This window comes from Meyerozyma guilliermondii, genomic scaffold, assembly GCF_000149425.1.
Source record: "Meyerozyma guilliermondii ATCC 6260 scaffold_4 genomic scaffold, whole genome shotgun sequence".
Classification (NCBI taxonomy): Eukaryota; Fungi; Ascomycota; class Pichiomycetes; order Serinales; family Debaryomycetaceae; genus Meyerozyma; species Meyerozyma guilliermondii.
The window spans coordinates 931,126-952,752 of record NW_001809797.1 but is presented as its reverse complement, the minus strand read 5'-3'; the positions used below and the strand labels follow the sequence as shown (position 1 = coordinate 952,752).

The window sequence follows — 21,627 nt, the reverse complement described above, 5'->3', positions numbered from 1 at the left end:
CAAACGTAAAACCCTATGCATTGGAAGATAACACTGCACGCAGTTATGCACCATTAGAGAACAATGGCCATTGAACAAAGCCGTATTGGCCGATCATGGTCACGTTATTGCCAGTGAGCGGAACTGCGATTTTCAGCGCGGAAGAATCTTGGCATCCCAGATTATTCGCGGTATACATCGCGAAATCCATAAGCCATTTTCGCAGCCAGTCAAAACTCAACTGAGGTATGCACCGCGCTTTAGCTGATGTAGAAATCCAAAACAGTTCTATATATAGAGATCAGAACACAATTCGATCGTAGAAGTAATTGAGAGAGTCAACATTTTGACCGATTTAAGAGCTGGGTCATCTTGTGATCTATCTTGTGACCTAGCATTGAATGCACAAAGACATAGTATTCATTCTTTGGGATAATCTGATATTTTGCATCATTCTTTGGGAGTATCTGACTAAAAGCGGACACCCGATATCACTTGTGTTCCAGATTGAGGAAATGTATCCCATCCAGCCAGTTTTATTGAGATGAAAAGTTACCCAAAAAATAGCATTGAGTTGGACTCGTGTATACGGTACCGTTATGTGAGTTGATGTTGCTCATTTTTAGCAGTGACGGCTAGAACATGGCTTACCAATGGCTTAAATGTTATTTGCTCATTCTACGTCAATTGCAGTCTTCCTCAGTAACTGTAATTCACATACAGGAATTCCGACGGCCTCACGTTATCTCAGCTCATTTGCATCGGTTACACTATCCAGTCGAATAGGTAAATATTCTCAAATTATCACACTTTTCCAAGTTTGACCTACACCAGTCACATAATTCCGAAGTCAATCAACTCCAATCAACTTTTCACGGAGTTACGTTCACCTAATTTTTATCCCACCAGGTCACGTGCGATAACCACCCAGGTACCCCGTACGGCTGCATCCGTTATTCTCGGTTCACCAGGTTTTTTCTCCACCATGCAAGAGATACTGGCGGAAAAGGTCCTTACCCACGGATTCGTACATGGCCACATCCACAAACACAAAGATCATACACATATCCATGGACATATTCATAATCATGATCATGACCATCATCATGGTTTAGATGAAGCCGCTGACAAAGTTGAATTATGTCCAGAATCTGAAGAATTGGCACTCTGTGATGAAATTTTTTGCAATGAGCTTGATGATTGTCTCTTCACCAATTGCCAAGATACCAGAGATCAGTGTCTGCAACATGAATGCTACGATGAAACCGCCTACTCCACTTACGATTGTACTTCATGCTGTGAAGATCCCAACTGTGACTCGACAAATTCTGTATGTCCTAGTTTGGTTTGTAAGGACCCTGCTTGCTCGGGTGAACATCAGGACCACGAGAACAATTTATGTGATCTTCAGCTCTCCAAACGGCCCATTTTTGAAAACTTGATCAATAACGTTCATAGCGGTATTTGTGAGGAACAGCCCCGGAAAAAATTGCGTTCGGACCCTCTCAAGGTACCAAAGTTGCAGCTCCATTTCCCTCACGAATGCCATCCTGCTCCAGAGCAAAATGCTTCAACAAAGTGTGATTCCGATGCTAAACCGTGCTCTGTAAATCACCACCATATCCACCAGTCATGCTTTCACACCACCATTCCCAACCCTCCTATCGGGTCTGAAGACCCCGTGATGTCCGACTTTGACTTTTATGTCCAATTCAACAATTTCAACGAAACACTCAAGTCGCTTTCAGATATATCGTACCCAGAGTATTTGTGCGAATGGGAAAATTGCCATAAAACCGTCACCAACCAGACCTTCTTACAGCACCTCTTGGAAAACCATATTGGCCAGGAATACTCCCGCTCAGACGTTAAAAGCGAGGCGCCATACCACTGCGAATGGAACTATTGCAACTTTATGGATTCCGATTTAAACTCGTTGATAAACCATGTGAACGTCCACAAGAAACACTCAGAAACAAACAAGAACAATGTGTTGACACCAAGCTCATCAGAACTCTCAGCAAACTCATCTCCGCTCGAAAACACCACCACTGACCACCATCTAGACATAAGACCGGTTGGCCAGGCGTCAAACTACAATATCACCGCCATGGAAATAAGGCCTACAGATGCCCATCTGCGATGTAACCATGTCGAAGATCCAACTTTCACCTGTAAATGGGAAACCCATACAGAAAATGGCGTGCCGGTGCCTTGCGGGAAGAGCCATGGTTCTGCCGCGGAACTTCACAACCATCTTCTCGAAGAACACCTCAAATCCGGCCAAAAGCTGTACGATTGTTGCTGGATGGGCTGTGAACGTCACAACGGGAAAAACTTTCGACAGAGACAGAAACTAGTGAGGCATCTATTCATCCATACTAAGCATCGACCATGCGTGTGCGACATCTGCGGCGCTCGTTTTGCAGTTGCAAATATGCTTAAACAGCACATGCGGACTCATTCAGGCGAGAAACCATACGCCTGCAATGTCTGTGGAAAACAGTTCTCTACCAGTTCCAGTCTTTCGATCCATAATAGGGTGCATACAGGCGAAAAGCCGTTGATGTGCAAATGGCCAGGATGTGGAAAACGGTTCCGAGAATCTTCAAACTTGACCAAACACATGAAGGTGCACTACAAGAGCAACAAACCAGAAGATGCAGCTTTTCTACCGATAGAGGGCGCTATAACGGCCGGTTAGCTACTCTTTTATATATGACTTAATGGTAACATTTTTTGTACTGCAGATAACGTATCTATGGTTGAATTTTTCAAGTCAACCTGATTCTTCATGAAGCCCACATCGATAGTTTTTAAAGCGGTCAGAGTGAAAACTCCAGTAAAAGCGCCTGCTCCGTACGAGTTCCCTGCGCTTTCTAGTATATCCAGCGATGAGTTGGTGAATAGCAATTTCGGAAAAAACTCATACTGGATTCACAAGTCGAAATTTGGACATTGGCCCGTTTACAAAAAAGTACAAAACACCAAGATTACCACTGAGGTCAAGAGAATCCAGGGAGATGTTAACAGATTCAAGAGAGACTTGCTTGCTACCTTGCCACATATACAACCGCAACATATTGTGGTCAATCGGACGGCAGGCTATGCTAATATAAAGGGAGATGTGGTTCAAGAAGTGATGAAAGTACTTGATGAAAATCATAACGTTTGACTAGAAACGTCCTGTAAATAAAATATATAATACTCGGTGAAATGACATGTAGTCAATTAGTTCACTTCGGGTGCTTGCTCGGAAGATGGAGTGCTGGATGCCTCGGACGAATCAAACGCAGCGAGTCGAATTTGGACTATCCAAGGATCAGCCAATAACTCCATAGCACTAGGTCTCTTTGTGGGATCGTGCTCAAGACATCTGGAAAGGAAACGGCATCCCTCGGCACTGAGCTGGTCCGACGAAGGAAGTTGGGGCTGATGTCCAGCAGCAATATGGTACATGATGGCCCATTCGTTATCGAGGTTTGCCCATGGACGACGACCAGTAGCCATTTCAAGCACACAGCACCCTAAAGACCAGATATCCACGACTCCACTCTTGCTGCTGGAAGATCCTGTAATCGCTTCTGGTGACATATACATGGGAGTTCCCGTCATGGAGTTTAACCTATCGCTATTATCTCCCCCAGCACTTCCTCTGCGAGACGTGCTTCCGCTGGTTCTAGTTCTTCCACTAGTAGCTATCACCTTGGCAGCACCAAAGTCCACAAACTTGATTACTCCGTTGTGATCTAGCAAGATATTTTCCGGTTTCAAATCACGATGAACCACACCTGAATGGTGAAGATATGCCAATCCTTCGAGCATTTGTAAAGTGTACACTTGAACCACCATTTCGTCTTCTATGCGGCCGTGAGTCAATAAACTTGCAAGCGAACCCCCTTCACAGAACTCCATGAAAATGTACACTTTGTCCCTGTGGACCTCGACTCCGAAATACTGTACAATATTTGGATGGTTCAACATTTCCAACACCGTCATTTCATCTTTGATAGACGGCACGATATTCTTAATCGACTGGCTATCATGAAACCGAATCTCCTTGACTGCCATGACTCCTCCAGTATCCAAGTTCACCGCAGAGAACACACTACCAAAAGTACCTCCGCCAATAAAACGGCCCTTTTGCCATCTTATAGACACACTTGAAAATGACGAAGCAAGCAACGTAACAAACTGGTATTCCAGATCCGTCACCTCCAATACTCTGCCCACAGTCAGAAGACCGTCTTGAAGCTCTCTTCTATACTCTTCGATAGTCTCAATTTGACCCATAACATCATCTCGGTAAGCTTGCAAAATGAGCTCGTCGTCGGCGCTGTTCTCGATTCTGTGTCTCAGTGCGGTCCACTTCAAGAGCTTTTTCTTTTCAGCCTCGCTGGACCTGGCACCCATGATATCGAAATGCGAAATTAATAACGACATGCATCTTGCAACCTTCATTTTGAGCTTGTAGAATTGTTCCTCGTCCAATACAAGAACGTTGAATCCGCGTGTCATGTCCATCGCAAACTCTAGCGCTAACACACACCAACGAAACGTCTTTCTGTCTGTGGGTATACAATCATCGCTGATGAAACTCACCCATTCGATGGATAGCTGTATCAATTTCATGATCACGGTGGATTTTCGTGAGGTATCGAGGTTTTTGATGGAGCTCCGGCCATAGTCACGGGCATAGATAAAGTAATTGTTAATAAGCTCCTGGAAGTCGCTTTCAGGCGCCATGGTGAGACATTTACTTCTCACTATTCTGACAGAGTCTAGGACTGCCAACGTCATCTTGAAGAACAACCGGTCGATTTTGGAGAGATCGTAGTGGACTTTGGCAAGTGAGCATCTCACTTCCAGCTGCTTGATGGCAGACGCAATCTTCTTCGAGCTGTCGAAAATACTTGTGAATTTCTCTTTGATTATGTCCAAACTGTAGAACGGCATGGTGGTTACTAAAAGCACCTGTCCAACCTTAAGATCGTTGATAGGTACCTCGTCAGTATTGATTCTAACCACTTCCCCTTCCCACACAATTGGTTTGGCTGGACAAATGGCTAGCACGTATGCGAGATCATTAGATTGGGATGTTAATGGTAATGCAACGTTATTGTCGAGATCGTCAACCTCGCTCGGCTTTTCGTCCATATTGAGAATGTCCAAGAACGTATCAAATTGATTGGAGTCGTTCACACTAAGACCGATATACGACCCGTGAATCATACGGTATATCTCGGTTTCTCGGCCCATAAGTTCTGGGCTAGCGAAGAAGTAGGTACCTTGGGATTCGACAGTGCCAGTATACACTAAAAAGTGTTCCGAATTTCGAAGCTCATCAAGTAACTCTTTGGTGAGCTGACCTTGATTTCCGTGAAGCTCATACACTATTGAGTTTGTGAAAGTCCTCGAAATTTCACCCGCGAATCTGGACAATTTTCTCCTCAACTGTCCGAAATGTTCACTGGTCGAGCTATACCAGCGTATTAATTCTGTACTGTTGGACTTGAGATTTGGTGGTGGAGATCTTATCTGATGGTTGAAGTACGCAAGAAGCCTGTGAATCAACTTCAGCGTAAGATGGGTGAACAGGACAGAGACGACAGGACTACCGCCGTCAACGTAGTCTCCAAGCCACCTCAAGAAGTTCCAAGCTTCTTCCAACTCCTCTGGTTCCTTGAAGGTTCTGAAGTTTGTTGATGAGCGCGAGCCATCCAAAAGTTTCTTGCTTAATAGAACCAAAAAGTAGTCCACACAACTTAACACAGCCTTGTCGAATTCGAGGTATTCACTCTCAAACAACTCTTGTAGCATCCACGTCCTGCTAGCATCGGGTCTGAAATATTGCATAAACCCCAGTTTTACCTCTAAGGCAATGGTAATGTAGGATTTGAAGTCGTCGAGCATTTGGTCAATCATCATCAAAGTTGGGTTCTGTAACTTCATAGCGTACTTTAATCGCACGTTTATGATTTCTTTTATAAGTTTCATAGGCACCAAGCACAATTGAATGAGACTGTGGATGTAATCAGGAAGCTTAATGGATTCGAAAATCTGCTTCAAATAAATGTAGGTATCCTTCGCCTTTATCATCCATGGAGCAAGCGGAATGAATATTCGCTGCTTAAATATCGTATGGACATCTTTCTCCTTCATCAATCTTTCTGCTAACGATTTATTGTCCTCATCAAAGATTTTTTTCACCACCTTGGTAGGAGTTGTGGCAGGAGATTCAGAGTTTGGAGTATTGACCGGGCTCTTGGTAATATCAAGCTCATCATTTCCAATCCACATACGAAGTGAGTTACTCTCTCGTTCTATAGCATCGGTTATACTCAACCATGCATTGAGAGCATCGATCCTATCGACAAAATCATGGCTCCGACACAACGGCTTATCCTGGCGCATATCTTCCAATGTTTTCCAGAGCTCGCAGCACTTTTCGTACCTCTCAAGAATCCTGATTACCTGAGTCCTTGGACTACCCACCGTAGGATCCAGTTCCACAATTTCATAAGTAAGAATGTCATCTATAAGCGTATCGACCAAGGTTCGTCTGTATGCGATTAACTTACGTTCATCGTCCTCGGTACGACCAAGAAGCTTAGCCTTGATTCCGTACCACAAGTTGTCTTTGTAGGTGACGAGTTGTGACAGTTCGTGGTTGCGGCCCAGAGAATTGCTTTCTATGATTTTGGTCTTTTCGGATGTCACCACATCGCCTGTTAAGACTGATGTCAACATAGACTGCCATTCGAGTCGTTCTAACACAGCAGGATCATCGCTGGAGTCCAAACTGAGCTGAGAAATATCCTTATTGGGGGTTGACGATTCCATCCTTCACCATGGAAAATGCCAAACTGAGATCTATCTGGTACTTGTCCTCGTCAATTTCCGCAAGAATGTCCTTCGATTCCTGTTGAGTATCCTCTTCTTCCTCCAGGTCGTTGACTGTAGACTCTTCTTCGCCCTCTGTTTCTGCTCCGCTAATACCCTTGGTATAGTAGTCATCGATGGTTTGATTGCGAAGTTTCTTCAAGTACACTTTTTCCTGTGCCCAATATTGCGGCGCATGGGCAGTTCCATGTTGGTTCTTGCTTAGCGAGCGTGATCTTGTGCGATTAATCTGCGGCAAATGAGTGTGATTGTGAGCGGAATTGGAAGGAGTGGCAGAGTTGGACAGTGTCAAATGAGAGGTCAGATTTCCACCATCATTGGATCCTCCAGACAGAACTCTTTTTCCCGAGGTTGCGTGATTCGTGTTGTTTATGTGTCCGGAAGCGGAGTTGGTGCCAGAAGTTCCGCCATTGGTCTGATTTTGACTGGTTCCAGAACCATGGTTTGCTACCACCGCTACTAATCCGGAGCTCGATGGTTTTTTGAGAAGAGAAGGACGCCTATTTGTTGCTGCTGGGGTCTGAGTACCGTTTGCTCCCACCTCCGGTCTTCCAAACTGGCCAGGTGTGCCCATTGTTGTGAAGACTTTTCGTGGGGTATAATGGTTAATGAGCGTCAGACGGCTCGCCTGTATGTAGGGCGGGTCTGCGATCGACCTAAAAAATCGTGGTGTGTGCCGGACGGGCTCGAGGTTGTGCTAGGATATGGTCCGTGATTGACACGATTTTTATAGTATGGTGACACTCTTAGAGCTTCAGAAACGCGCTCACGAGTTCAAGCATTTGGATTCCGGGCTATCTTCTCTTGGAATTGAGTTTACAAGTGCCATCTATGATTTCCAAACCACTCCAACCAAAACGGGTCTCCATCCAATGCTTGCAAATCTCATGGTATCTCACCTAGCAGCAGACGAGTCACACAAGGTGATCGTAATTCAAACACTTCATCCATTCCTTTGGCTGTGGCTTCAAAATCACCCATCTTATGATAAAAATTGGAAGTCTGATCGCATTAAATGTTTCGTCACCAACTCATTTGCCCAGCTCTTTACCCTCTTTAGTTCAGAAATGCTCAAGAAGGCCGCCGGAAGCAAATGCTTGGTGGTTGTGGCGAATTTTCATGAAACAGCCCAGCATTACAAGTTGCAACTTTCCGCCGCTTGCGAAGAAGCACTCTTGAAATTCCACATAACACGCAATTCTGCTGCGTTATTGCAACAAACTCATCATCCCGAGCTTCCTCCGTCCTCCAATTTGCTACGAGAAAACCCGTCGTTGAAATTCCAGTCACATGTTTCTAGCCTAACTAGCCTCATATCCCAGTTTGCATATTCCACAAACCTGGTGTGTATCTTGACAGGATTTCTTATAACAAAATCATTGCCATACTCTCAAGATACGCCAAACTTCTCGTTCATAAACTCGCAGTTACCAAGAAGCTCACAATCGATACACAGTTCCGCACCAGAATCGTCGCAAGCATCGTTCAATTCGCAGCCATTCAAGCGCCAAACAAGACCTGTGTTGGTACCTTCTTTTGGACGATTCCGATAATTCTGTATACGTGAAAAGCTCATTCTCAAACTATATTGCTGCTCGGTTCATTTTCTACTCAGATTGGTACCATCGAACTCCACATTACAAGCGCTATGTCTCCCAACCAATATCTGCCTCGTCAGAAAACTTGAGACTTGTCCAGGTTCTCGAGATTAAAATACAAAACACTGCAACCGCCTCCAAAACACTCTATTTCGATTATGACCAACAATTCTACCATGAATTGAACAAAACTCAATGGGAAGCCGCACTGAAAAATTACCACTTTTTAGACCTCTCAGAACCCGACTATGAATTTCAGCCGGCTAATATCCCATCTTCTCCAGAAATAAGCGAATCCCAGCTTCGAGCCCTCATCCCTGACTTCTCCCTGGAAATTGAAGCGTCTGATGATGAACCATCTATCTTGCAGCCGCTGATGCCTGTCCTGCAGTCAACTTCAAAGAACGACACATCCATACACCAGATGTCTGATGAGCCGCGATGAGATGGAGGTGGAGAATTAATTCGCCATGGCTACCGTCGTTCCACCTTCGTCAAAGAAACAGAAAAAGGAGGCCCAGAAAGTCCGCGATGTGGACATCGTTCCTGCGGATCTTCCGCACGTCATGATTAAAATGGCCAGGCTTCGGATACTGGTGACTCTGTAGGAGGATCTCTTTCGAGTTCCTGGTGGAATCACCGAAAAAACAATTGGAGCAGTTACTTAACCAGCTCCTCGGTGAAGATGAAGCAGTACCATATACTTTCGCAGTTGTTGATGGTGACAAGACCGTAGACGTGAAGGACAACCTATACAGTTCGATCTTGAAACCAAAGATTAAGACTACCGAAGATTTTCTAACCATGGTGTATACCCCTAGGGCTGTTTTCAAGGTTCGACCAGTAACCAGGTCCAGTAATGCTATTGCTGGTCATGGATCTACCATATTGTGCTGTCAATTTGCACCCAACGATTCGGGGAGAATGTGTACTGGTGCTGGAGATTCCACTGCAAGAATCTGGGACTGTAACACCCATACTCCTTTTAAAACACTCACTGGTCATACCAACTGGGTTCTTTGTGTTGCATATTCACCTTGTGGAACAATGATAGCCACCGGATCCATGGATAATACCATAAGGCTATGGGATGCCAAGCTGGGTGCTGCGTTGGGTTCAGCTTTATCAGGCCATTCCAAGTGGGTTTCCAGCTTAACATGGGAGCCACTCCACTTGGTGACCCCAGGGAACCTGCCAAGGTTGGCATCTGGGTCCAAGGATGGTTGTGTCAAAGTTTGGGATACCACTCGTAGAGTATGCTTATTGACATTGAGTGGCCATACAAATTCCGTTTCTTGTGTCAAGTGGTCAGGATCAAACTTGATATACAGTGCATCTCATGACAAGACAATTCGGGCATGGGACATATCCGCTGGAGGTAAATGCTTGCAAATTTTGAAGAGCCATGCCCATTGGGTAAACCATCTAGCTATTTCCACAGACCACGCCCTCAGAAGTGGAGGTTTCGACCACACTGGAACCACCGCCAAGTTGTCACAAGCAGAGCTCATTGCCAAGGCAAAGGAGCAGTACCAAAAAGTGGCCGTTCTCAATGGAAGTGAGCGTGAGCGTCTCGTCACTGCAAGTGATGATTTCACAATGTATTTGTGGGAACCACTCAAATCGTCAAAACCTGTGTGTCGTATGACCGGACACCAGAAGCTCGTTAATCATGTTTCATTTTCACCGGACGGTAGATATGTGGTGTCGAGTTCATTTGATAATTCAATCAAGCTCTGGGATGGAATTAAAGGTACATTTATCGGAACATTCCGTGGCCATGTGGCTCCTGTATATCAAACCGCATGGTCTCCGGATAGCCGTCTTCTTGTTAGCTGCTCGAAAGATACTACATTGAAGGTGTGGGACGTAAGAACCAGGAAACTTTCGGTAGACTTGCCTGGACATGCTGACGAGGTGTATGCAGTAGATTGGAGTATGGATGGTAAGAGAGTTGCCTCAGGAGGCAAAGATAAAATGGTACGCATATGGTCTAGCTAGCGGTATGTACAATAGATATCAAACACCATTTTCAATTAGTTTTTGGTATGTAGTTATTTATAGGTACCATCTTGTTCCCCATAATTTCACATCCGTGCACCCACACACAGCCCAAAGTCATCCGCGCACGCCGACCACCGCTACTTAAACCTTCACCCTTTCAAGTATACGAAATGGCCATCGTAAAGCGTGGCGCCCGATCAAAAGCCAAGCAAGAGGCTCCCGCAAAGTCTGGTATCAAGAAAGGGCCGAATTTGACCTTCACAAGAAGAAGGAAGTGGGAGTTTCGGACTTGACACTTTTGTCCAAAATCAGCGATGATTCAATCAATGACAACTTACACAAGAGATTCATGAACAACACCATCTATACCTATATTGGCCATGTGTTGATCTCGGTGAATCCATTCCAGGACTTGGGCATATATACAAAGGAGTATTTGAACATGTACAAGGGTAAAAATCGACTCGAAGTTCCACCCCATGTGTTTGCCATTGCTGAGTCCATGTACTATCATCTCAAGTCGTACGGAGAGAGCCAGTGTGTAATTATCTCGGGTGAATCAGGTGCGGGCAAGACTGAAGCCGCCAAGCAGATCATGCAATATATTGCCAATGTGTCTGTAGATGATAAGGTATCCACGACATCTGAGATCACTCAGATTAAAGATATGGTTCTCGCCACGAATCCGCTCTTGGAATCTTTTGGATGTGCCAAGACTTTGAGAAACAACAATTCGTCCCGTCATGGTAAATATCTCGAAATTTATTTCAATCCGTCCAACTATCAACCTGTGGCTGCCCATATAACAAACTACCTTTTAGAGAAACAGAGAGTTGTGTCACAAATCACAAACGAGCGAAACTTCCATATATTTTACCAATTGACAAAGCTGTGTCCGCCAGAGTACAAGCAGCTGTTTGGACTTCAAGGCCCAGAGACTTACGTCTACACTTCGGCTGCAAAATGTATTGACGTTGAGGGTATCAACGATGGTAAGGACTTTGCTGAGACGTTGCAAGCTATGAATACGATCGGCTTGAGCAAGGCGGAACAGGACAATATCTTTCGTTCCTTGGCACTGATCTTGTGGATAGGTAACATTTCCTTTGTGGAAAATGAAGATGGGAACGCAGCAATTCGAGATGATACAGTGACGACTTTTGTGGCATACTTGCTTGAAGTCGATGCCAACGTATTGAAGAAATCAATCCTCGAAAGAGTTATCGAAACGAGCCACGGTATGAGACGAGGCTCAACTTATCATGTCCCTTTGAACATTGTCCAAGCAACAGCCCTGAGAGACGCTTTAGCGAAGGGTATTTACAATTATTTGTTTGACTGGATTGTTGAGCGTGTGAATATCTCTCTCCGTGGCCGTGCAGAAGCGATGGAAAAGAAGACTATCGGTATTTTGGATATTTATGGTTTCGAGATTTTCGAGCATAATTCCTTCGAGCAAATTTGTATCAACTACGTGAACGAGAAACTTCAGCAGATTTTTATTCAGTTGACTTTGAAAGCGGAACAAGATGAATACGTTCAGGAACAGATCAAGTGGACTCCCATCGACTACTTCAACAACAAAGTCGTTTGTGACCTTATAGAAGCAACCCGCCCACAACCTGGTCTTTTTGCTGCTTTGAACGACTCCATCAAAACAGCACATGCTGACTCCGATGCTGCTGACCAGGTGTTTGCTCAGAGACTCAGTATGGTGGGAGCAAACAATCGTCACTTTGAAGATCGTAAAGGCAAATTTATCATTAAACATTATGCCGGCGACGTGGTATACGATGTTGCAGGTATGACTGATAAGAATAAGGATGCTATGTTACGTGACCTTTTGGAAATGTTGTCAACGTCTCAGAATACCTTCGTGAACCTGGTTCTCTTCCCACCCGATTTATTGGCAGTGTTAACTGATAAAAAGAAGAGACCCGAAACAGCGTCCGACAAGATCAAGAAGAGTGCTAATTTGTTGGTGGATACTCTTTCACAGTGCCAACCCTCTTATATTAGAACTATCAAACCAAATCAGACAAAGAGACCCAAAGAATATGACAATGCTCAAGTTTTACATCAAGTGAAATATTTGGGATTGAAGGAGAATGTGCGGATTAGAAGAGCTGGTTTTGCCTATCGTACCACCTTTGACAAGTTTGTGCAGAGATTCTATCTTTTGTCTCCCAAAACTGGGTACGCAGGCGATTACATCTGGAATGGAGATGATATTTCGGCCGTCAGAGAAATCTTAAAGTCGTGTCACATTCCTGACACTGAGTTTCAAATGGGAACTTCGAAGGTATTTATCAAGACGCCAGAAACCCTTTTTGCTATGGAAGACATGCGTGACAAATACTGGCACAATATGGCGGCACGTATCCAGAGGGCATGGCGCCGCTACGTCAAACGTAAAGAGGATGCTGCGAGACTTATTCAGAATGCTTGGAAAGTCAAAAAACATGGTAACCAATTTGAACAGCTTCGTGACTATGGAAATGGGTTGTTGCAAGGTAGAAAGGAAAGAAGAAGAATGTCTATGCTCGGTTCAAGAGCTTTTATGGGTGACTATTTGGGTTGTAACTACAGCTCTGGATTCGGTAGGTTTGTATTGAACCAGGTTGGCCTCAACGAGCACGTCGTTTTTTCAGGGAAAGGTGAGATTCTCTTATCAAAGTTTGGAAGATCTTCAAAGAGACTTCCAAGAATCTTTGTGTTGGGTAGATCTTCGCTCTATATTATAGCGGAGAATCTCGTTGAGAGACGGCTTCAATTGCTGAAAGAGTTTGTGATTCCTATTAACAGTATTAACTACGTTGGTCTTTCTACTTTCCAGGACAACTGGTTAGCTGTTTCCCTCCATTCGCCTACACCTACAACTCCAGATGTACTCATCAATCTTGATTTTAAGACAGAATTGGTCACTCACTTGAAGAAACTCAATCCTGGTTTAACGATCAAGATTGGGCCCACTATTGAATATCAAAAGAAGCCTGGAAAGTTCCACACTGTCAAGTTTGTAAGAAGTGATGTGTCGACCATTCCTATTCATGGCGATGTTTACAAGTCGGGTACAGTCTCTGTTCGTCCTGGTCTTTCACCCGACAGTCAGAACCCCAAAAGACCTAGAGCTACATCTTCGAAAGTGGACTATAGCAAGTACTATAATCGTGGTGGGCGTCTTGCTCCAGCACGGACCGTTCCTCCAGCTCATCCTACTTCCCAACAGAGGACACCTGTGGCTCCACCAAGCCATGCAACACAACAGCAACCTTCGTACCCTACTCCAGTCGCACCTGTTCACCAGCAGCCTAACAACCATGTACGCAAGGTTCCTCCTCCTGCTCCTTCTTTGAACAATAACCATCAGGAAGCAGTTACCGCTGCGACCGCTGCTATGAATCATGTCAACATACAACAACCTGCCACTGTGGTACAGAACCACAATTCCAACCCAACGGCACCTTCAAGACCAGCTAAAAAGGCTGCTCCAGCACCTCCAGTTAAAAAGACTGCTCCTCCCCCACCTCCATCTTTATCAGCGGCCAAGCCAAAGTGGCCCACATTCAAGGCCAACTATGACTACGATGGTTCTGTCAGTGGCTCGATGGCATTGAGTGCCAATGACATTGTATACATCACCCAGAACAACGGACAATGGTCATTGGCCAAATCGTTGGACGAGTCCAAAGAGGGCTGGGTTCCAACAGCATACATTTCCGAGTGTCCTCCACCGCTGAACCTTGGGGGATCCAAGTCTCCTCCACCTCCTCCACCTCCATCTGCAACTACCAGGACCGTTCCTGAACAAGGAGGGAATGCTGCTGCTGCGGCACTGACACAACAGGAAGGTGGACTTTCAAATGGATTGGCAGGAGCTCTTCTTGCTAAGAAAAATGAGGAGACAAATCTTGCTGGATCTATTGCGGATGCTCTCAAGAAGAGGTCTGCAACGAGAGACAGCGATGATGAAGAAGAGGACGATGATGACGATTGGTAGAAAAATGTAAAGTACATATAGCGTTAAAAGAACACTACTCTTAAGATCAATGAGAATTGAAGAAAATGAAAAAAATGCAAAACAGAAAAATATAAAAAATTTCAAAATTTCATGAACAATTGTTCGATGTGCCAAAGTAACAAGCTATAAAGAAACTTTCTAACACTTCTACTTCTCTTTTCTTGTGTTGGTTCTAGTATCGGTATTATTCAATGCCAAGCGACACCAATACACCCATTTGTAGTTCCCCAGAAAAGATCACCACTTTCGTCCTCCGACTTACATGATACTCTTCAACCATGTCCAAGAATAAAAGTAGGAACAGCTTGTTGTTCAGCAGCAACCGCTCAACACAATCTGCCAGTGATAAAGATGAGTTGATAGCCATGAAGTTTCTGATGGATAAACCGAATCTCGATATATATCCATTGAGTGTCGGAGTTGAAGATAAAAAAGAAAGTAACACCAAGCATTCTTATCCAGATTTCAAGCCGTGGAGGGAAAGTACACCCACAGATCCAGGCAGCTTTAATGATGCCGAAGCACTGAAAGAAAATAATGCATCGTATTTGAACAAAGGGTATTACGAGCCACCAGCGGTACCAAATGAATATTCTTCAGCACGAAGTTTGGTCCAGGCGTCTCTCTTTTCGTCATCAGATCTGCCAAACGAAGCGTTGGAGGATTTATCTCGTATGATGGCCGGGGCATTTAAATCCCGGAATGAATCAATTAATAAAATCAAGCATGATACCCACCAATTTAAGATACCTCCCCGTGTCACTCTCACGGCTCTGAAGAAAGAAGCCTGGCTCCGTGACCTTGCGGACCCCGAAATCCCATTGTCCAAAATATCTGGCAAACTTCCGCATGGTATAAGGAATAAAATCTTGGTCGAAAGCATGTGCAACAAAAATGTGCCATTACCTCGAGCTATATGGTTCACGAAATGCATTCTCTACTCCGAAATACAAGCGCTTAAAAAGAAGTATCACGCAAAATTGACAGGACCCAGATTTACTTCCACCATTGTCAACTACGAACTCCACTGGCTTCACGAATGGACCCAACAGGTCGCCGATTACGTTCAAAAATTTGCAAGAGAGATGAATGGCATTAGCCTGACAGAGAAAAAGTCGGCATATATGTCCAAACTATCTTATCTTTTGCGGTATCTTCAGTCGTTGTACTTGGAATGCCTTATAGATCGACGCCTTTTTCTCTCGTGCATCATCAATATTCTTAGAGAGGGTCTTCCATTGGAAGCCAAGCAGGTGTCAGAATTGATTTCAATGTCATGGGAAGACTCAGATAAGCACTTGGATCTTTTGAACGGTATCGAAAAACACTATGGACAAAGATTAATTGCACTCATGCTTATTAAATCATTCTGGAAGGTGATACTTCCTTTGGATTATTTGTGCAAAGAACTAAGCGAGGCTCTACTTCTCAATTACTATTTCCTTCGACGTGCATCAACCTTCAATCCAAAACAACCACCCCAAAAACAAAACTCCAACGCTTTACCTTCCAAGTTGAAACTGACCATTCTCGATTTGGTAGCAGAGTCTATCAAGTATCTATTCAAGCACAACTCAAACACGTTTATCCTTCCTAACTATTGGGTGCTTACCAGCGAAGAGTTATCAAGCATATTGCTCAACGACAAGGATTCGAAAATGGAAGAGGTTCAACTCATCAAAGATCAACTCAAAACTATCAAGTATAGAAATGAAAGCTTGATCTTAAATTCCAAGCATATTCAGGCAGTGTCTAATGAGCAGCAGCACGATTTTGCAACCAAAGCCAAGTATCTGTCCCAAACGACAAAAGATGAACTGGTATCGACGGAGGCAGATTATTGGTTCATCAACAGAAGCCAAGGTGATTTGCTAAAAATTGTCGATTCGCTAGATCGTTATCGTTTGGATGATGGCTTGGCTATACTCTTACGTCCCCAACAGGAAAATAGCCGATGGCGCATATACTTGAAGTTATTGATACACTGGTGTATTACCGACTACAGAGATAGTGCAATTTCGAGTCAGGGCATATTAATTGCCTGCAACTTTATCAAAGGAAAGGTTTTGTACAAGCGGATTGACTCCCAGAAAAAAGCCGAATTTGAAAGTGAAATTCTTGAAATAATATACCAAGTGGTTTCAGATCCTACAGCGAAGATCAAATCGTATAGTCTTTACGTCTTGATCAATGAGTTGTACCAGCTAAAAATTATCACTATATCTTCATACATTAGGAGACTCATTGCATCGGGAGTTTTCTACGTCTCGCCCGAGGAAAGCTCTCAAAAGCTCATTTTGAACAATGAAATCAGTACTCACTTGAGTATATTGAAAAACCTCCCAGTGACAAATAACAAGCAATGTGACAGCATATTGAGAAAATGGGTACTGGACGATTTCAATTTCAAAACTAAATTTGATACGGGGAAAATTATTTTGCAAGAAAATATCATTGAGAATCTACTCGAAAGCAAAGAAAAGGCGTTCGTTCAAGGTTCGGGTATTGAATATTTCCAAAATTTGGAAGTTGGTTTGAAATTCTTGTTGATAAACTGGCTTACTACCCAACTCAAAAATACCATCATGAGTTCCACCAAGCTTATCCACGTTTACCCCTCGACGATTTCCATTTTGTATGACCTTTTTTGTGCTTGTGACAACTTAACGGTATTTTTCAAGGGAATAATCAAGCTAGTTTTGAGAAACGATGGCGGTATAATTATCTTTTACCTTGACTCGTTATATCTCATAGCGAAATTGGTTGTTCGTCACTTCAAACTTATAAAGTACATCACAACGTCGCCTTCCGAAGTTCCTACGATTCTCGAACTAATGAAACTTATTCTTCTCCATTATAAAGATCTTCAGTCTCGAGACTTCGATTACACAAAGTTTAGAAGTATATGGATATTTTTTGAGTCGATGATCAGTTCGAGTGAATTGCAATTTAGCTCGGTTTGGGACCACAAGACAATGCAGAAACCGAAGAATAAAGGTACGGTTGCATTGAGCTCCACCGAGATTATAGCAGAATGGTCTAATCCTTGGCAAAATGTGTCTCCTTCTACTGAGGACCTCAAGACTGTTCTCGATGACATCATTGCAGAACCAGTTCCCTTATTGAGCGAAGAAGAACTTGGAGAGTCATGTAAGACATTGAAGGTTACTTTGGCTTCAAACACAGTTCTTGACAATTTTTCACAACTACTTATCAAGTTTGATGAAACTTTGGGGAACCTTCAATACGACGAGGAGGTGTCTTTGATTCGTTTGATAGTACACCACGACAGACTACTTAAAGCGAGCAAAGAATCTACAGACGTGAGCACACTCATCAAAGCTCATATTGGTGAAATGAGTGATTCAACAAAAATACTTCTCTTATTAAAAAAGCTACTTTGTTACGAGCTCATCGATTATCTGCTCGTTGTCCAGCTACTAACAAGTGAAAACTACGGCTTCTCCGCTGAAAGCAACTACGATACAATCATGCAAGTATTGTTTGGAAAGAATGTTAGGACTGGTATATTTTCTAATCAGCAAGTAATGCTCCAGATTCTTCGGGAGACTTATCTTACAAAAAATTCGGTTTCTGTGCTTCCCATTATATTGAAAAGTTTCAAACGCACACAGTCTCATGTTCCTGTCGAACAAATACTAAAGGAGAATATGCTTTCAGTTTTAAGAGGTTGCTGCCTTTATCACATTAGGGACGTCATCGATGAACTAGTGAAACATCTCACAAATTCAGAGATAATAAGGGTATGCAACGAATTAGCAGGTATCTCGCCAGACTCTAGCATCAGTTTGATCAATGATATTCCTGTCCTTGGAAAGGTAGCAAACGAATTTAGTCTACCTATATGTCAAATTTTGTTGAGGACTATCACCCTGAATGAATTGGAATACTTGGGAACACTGGAAGCTTCCAGGCAGATTGAAATCATTACCGAAAGTTTGCTATACTCGTTTCACAGTGATCTTTTGAAGGATAACTCTTTCTTTGGTGAGATCACTAATTATTGTGGTCCTGAGTACAAGTATATGTTTTTGCGTGTTCTTGAAACCAAGTTTTTGACATGCACGAAGTTTGACGGAGGGCGGCTCTCCTTGTGCACCGAACAAGGGGAGAACCTCTTTCCAATACTAAAGGACTTTTTCAAGAAATTTTCTGTTTCGTATACCAGAGACGCTGTTACTGGAGAACTTTTTACTGAATTGAACAAGTTTTTGCAGGAGCTCCTTCCAATCGCAAAGTCGCCAAGTATAGATGAAAACACTGCTGTTGACCTACAAAATGCAATTTCCGTATACTTGAGAATAATCATCATTCACAAAGTGCCATTGATTACCACGATAATAACCAAAGATGGAGAGAAGTTTACTTTTGTTCGTAACTTGATCGAGCTACTCAAGTCTAACTTTCTTTCCTCCAACAACGAAAGTCTACGGATTCTATTGTATGACCTTTTACTACTCATGAAGAGTTCCTTGACACTGGCACTTACGCTTCAAGCAAATGGAATGTTTGAAAACTCTCCGGCTGCAACACAGGATGACTTCAACGGAAACCAGGAGATTGACGCCCCACCAACGGAGCAACATAGCAAGCAGCTCTTTGTTAATGATGCAATCTCGTCAATTTCCCGTATCTTCAACCTACCTGAACCAAGCACCTCAAATCCATTCGAAGCGTACAAGAAAGAAGAAATCCAGGCATGTTCGATTATGCTTGACGAGGAAGAGCTCAATTGCGGATCAGATTTTGCTGCGTTCAATGATTCAGGACTTGTGGCCGTGCCAGTGGATAAGAAGAGAAGTTCAAGTGAGAAAGTCAAGCCCTTCAAAATCAAGAGTTTTGAGATTATCGAAGGCTCTACCAATGGATCCGAAGACCTCAACGACAGCTGCATAAACCTCCTGATGTTTGGTGCGTATGTGTTGCGAGAGAATCCTCTTTAAGCTTTAAGAAGCACACAAGGAAATGAAGTAATAGTTCCAGTGCCATAGGACGACTGCTTCATGATGGGCAGTTAATATATGAAACTAGTAGGTTATTTAAAAAGATGATAATTCATTTGTCAAAATGATCAAAGTCTGTGTCATTTTCCGCTCTTTTTATGTTTTTGGGCTGTTTCAAACTCTGTAACTTTCGCTTTTTGCAGCCTTCAGCCGCATCTCGCGCTCACCAACATACGTTCGCGGTCGCACAAACAATTTCACCGATCGTCTGAAGTCAACCCAAAAATACCATTTTAAATCATAATGGCTTCCGAGATCGATCCTCCTGACGACATATCTGATGGTGAACAATATGGAACAACAAAAACCCAAATTTTGAGTAACCCACCTAATCTCCTGTTTCTTCAAAGTGCCAATTTTTCCACCGATTCACTTGGGGATTCCGACGTATACGATGCCCACGCCGCCGAAAGCGTTCCCGGAACACCCACAATTGGTCTCCAGCAAAGTCCCATACCCAGACGGTACTCAAACTCATCGCTAGCTTCTCCCCAACGCACTACATTCTCTAATCGGACACCGAGACCAAAGTCTGTTTTCGACATGGATACGAGTCAACTCATAATACTGGAAGACGGAAGTCCTGCTCACCGCATAAACAACACTCCAAGAGCACGTAACTCAGCGTATTTTGCTTCCACAAGGTCGTACATTCCTTCGGCGCCGATTGCTCCTCCGTCGGGTTCGAGGTCCAGTTCTCCAATTCGAGCCACGTCTCCGTCACGCAATGGTCGCAATTATAGGGCCAAGTCGCCGGTTCGAAGATCTTCCTCGCCGTCAAAGTCTCCTCAGCCTTTCAATTTCCAGCCCCAGGAATTAATGATCCATGGAAATGGCTCGGGACCAACGCTCCAGGTGAAAACTGCCCACAGAAAAGGTCACAAATACAAGCACTCGTCGGTGTCTATGAACTTGTTCCAGGAACCTCCGCCTGCTGCCGTATCCGCGAATCAAGCCATGATCCCAGATCTGCATCCGATTCCCACATTCAAGGAGTCGGTTTCTTCATTGACATCTCACCAAAAGATAAAGCTCGCCTGGTCGGTGTGTCACCTTTTGCTTGCGGTGGCTTTATTTATAGTTGGGTTTCATTTCAAGCTCGCATCTTTATCGACTCTTGCTCATCTTGTCGTGTACGATTCGCTTGGGTCGTTGGTAATAGTGCTTGTCGATGTGATGTCAAATTTTGAAGTTTGGAGCTGTTCGTCAATCGCTTATCCATTTGGACTTGGACGCCTCGAGGTGCTCGCCGGGTTTGCATTGAGTACCTCTTTGATCATGGTGGGCTGCGACCTAATTAGCCACTTTTGCGAGGAGTTTGTGATTGAGTGGATAGTGAAGGACCCGCAAGTTGACCAAGAGGCCCACCAGCATCTGTCTCATCACATTCATGGCGGCGGAACTATTGAAAATATGTTTGCATACGAGGTTTCGTTGTGTATCACCATCATCTTTACCCTCTTAACCTCGAGATATATTGTTGCGTCCGATCGGATTAACGAAATGATATCTTCCACTGGGAAAGAGAAGGGAGGAGAGGGTCGCATACGACCGGTATTGTCGGTGATACTCAAGCATCCTACCCATTTTTTGACTCTACTTTTTGCAATTGGCCTCGCATTACTTCCAGTTATACCAGAGGCTTTCACGTCAAAGATAGACTTGGAGATTAGTGACGCTTCTACCTTGACCATTGCTTGCCTCTTGTGCTTTACTGGATGGAGACTTGTGAGTAAGCTTGGTTCAATACTCTTATTGTCATATCCTTACTCAAGTTACGACTACTACAACCTAAAAAATGAAATCATCGATGGCATTTACACTATCGAGGGCTTCAAGAAATCGTTTACGGTTGACAAGTTATTTATTACAAAGTTCAATCACCGCCTTTTCGTGGTGGGGTTGAAATTCCTGATGATCGGTGCTAGTATTGACGACGAATCTCGGTTTAGATTCGAAATCAACCGACTTATCTCTCGCAAGATTGCCACTCTTGAGTATGCTAGCCCTCAGCTCGAGCTCACAATTGACATTACTAGATAGTGGACCCATGAGTCAACTTTTTCCTGCACCTGTATGGGTTGAAAAACGAGCGAAA

General features: G+C 43.8%; 8 protein-coding genes across 8 annotated transcripts; 7 read left to right on the top strand and 1 right to left on the bottom strand. All coding sequences in view use genetic code 12, as the record gives it.

Moving 5' to 3' along the window:
- Nucleotides 1–964: 964 nt before the first annotated feature.
- On the top strand, nt 965–2,683 carry PGUG_03776 (C2H2-type zinc finger protein; the record flags this gene model as incomplete). The annotated part of the gene is made up of 1 exon (XM_001484345.1): nt 965–2,683. The coding sequence occupies one exon, from the start codon at nt 965–967 to the stop codon at nt 2,681–2,683; it is 1,719 nt and encodes a 572-aa protein (XP_001484395.2).
- A 90-nt stretch (nt 2,684–2,773) lies between these two features.
- IMG2 (mitochondrial 54S ribosomal protein mL49) lies at nt 2,774–3,154 on the top strand (the record flags this gene model as incomplete). Its single annotated transcript, XM_001484344.1, has 1 exon — nt 2,774–3,154. The coding sequence occupies one exon, from the start codon at nt 2,774–2,776 to the stop codon at nt 3,152–3,154; it is 381 nt and encodes a 126-aa protein (XP_001484394.1).
- Nucleotides 3,155–3,210: 56 nt separating this feature from the next.
- SSK2 (mitogen-activated protein kinase kinase kinase) lies at nt 3,211–6,822 on the bottom strand (the record flags this gene model as incomplete). Its single annotated transcript, XM_001484343.1, has 1 exon — nt 3,211–6,822. One exon carries the CDS (start codon nt 6,820–6,822, stop codon nt 3,211–3,213), a length of 3,612 nt encoding a protein of 1,203 aa, XP_001484393.2.
- A 794-nt stretch (nt 6,823–7,616) lies between these two features.
- On the top strand, nt 7,617–8,435 carry PGUG_03773 (uncharacterized protein; the record flags this gene model as incomplete). Its single annotated transcript, XM_001484342.1, has 1 exon — nt 7,617–8,435. One exon carries the CDS (start codon nt 7,617–7,619, stop codon nt 8,433–8,435), a length of 819 nt encoding a protein of 272 aa, XP_001484392.2.
- Nucleotides 8,436–9,284: 849 nt separating this feature from the next.
- Nucleotides 9,285–10,481, top strand: PGUG_03772 (uncharacterized protein; the record flags this gene model as incomplete). Its single annotated transcript, XM_001484341.1, has 1 exon — nt 9,285–10,481. One exon carries the CDS (start codon nt 9,285–9,287, stop codon nt 10,479–10,481), a length of 1,197 nt encoding a protein of 398 aa, XP_001484391.2.
- Nucleotides 10,482–10,833: 352 nt separating this feature from the next.
- On the top strand, nt 10,834–14,484 carry MYO5 (myosin 5; the record flags this gene model as incomplete). The annotated part of the gene is made up of 1 exon (XM_001484340.1): nt 10,834–14,484. The coding sequence occupies one exon, from the start codon at nt 10,834–10,836 to the stop codon at nt 14,482–14,484; it is 3,651 nt and encodes a 1,216-aa protein (XP_001484390.2).
- Nucleotides 14,485–14,783: 299 nt separating this feature from the next.
- Nucleotides 14,784–19,469, top strand: SRB8 (Srb8p; the record flags this gene model as incomplete). Its single annotated transcript, XM_001484339.1, has 1 exon — nt 14,784–19,469. The coding sequence occupies one exon, from the start codon at nt 14,784–14,786 to the stop codon at nt 19,467–19,469; it is 4,686 nt and encodes a 1,561-aa protein (XP_001484389.2).
- Nucleotides 19,470–19,772: 303 nt separating this feature from the next.
- PGUG_03769 (Zn(2+) transporter) lies at nt 19,773–21,572 on the top strand (the record flags this gene model as incomplete). Its single annotated transcript, XM_001484338.1, has 1 exon — nt 19,773–21,572. One exon carries the CDS (start codon nt 19,773–19,775, stop codon nt 21,570–21,572), a length of 1,800 nt encoding a protein of 599 aa, XP_001484388.2.
- Between the last annotated feature and the right edge of the window lie 55 nt (nt 21,573–21,627).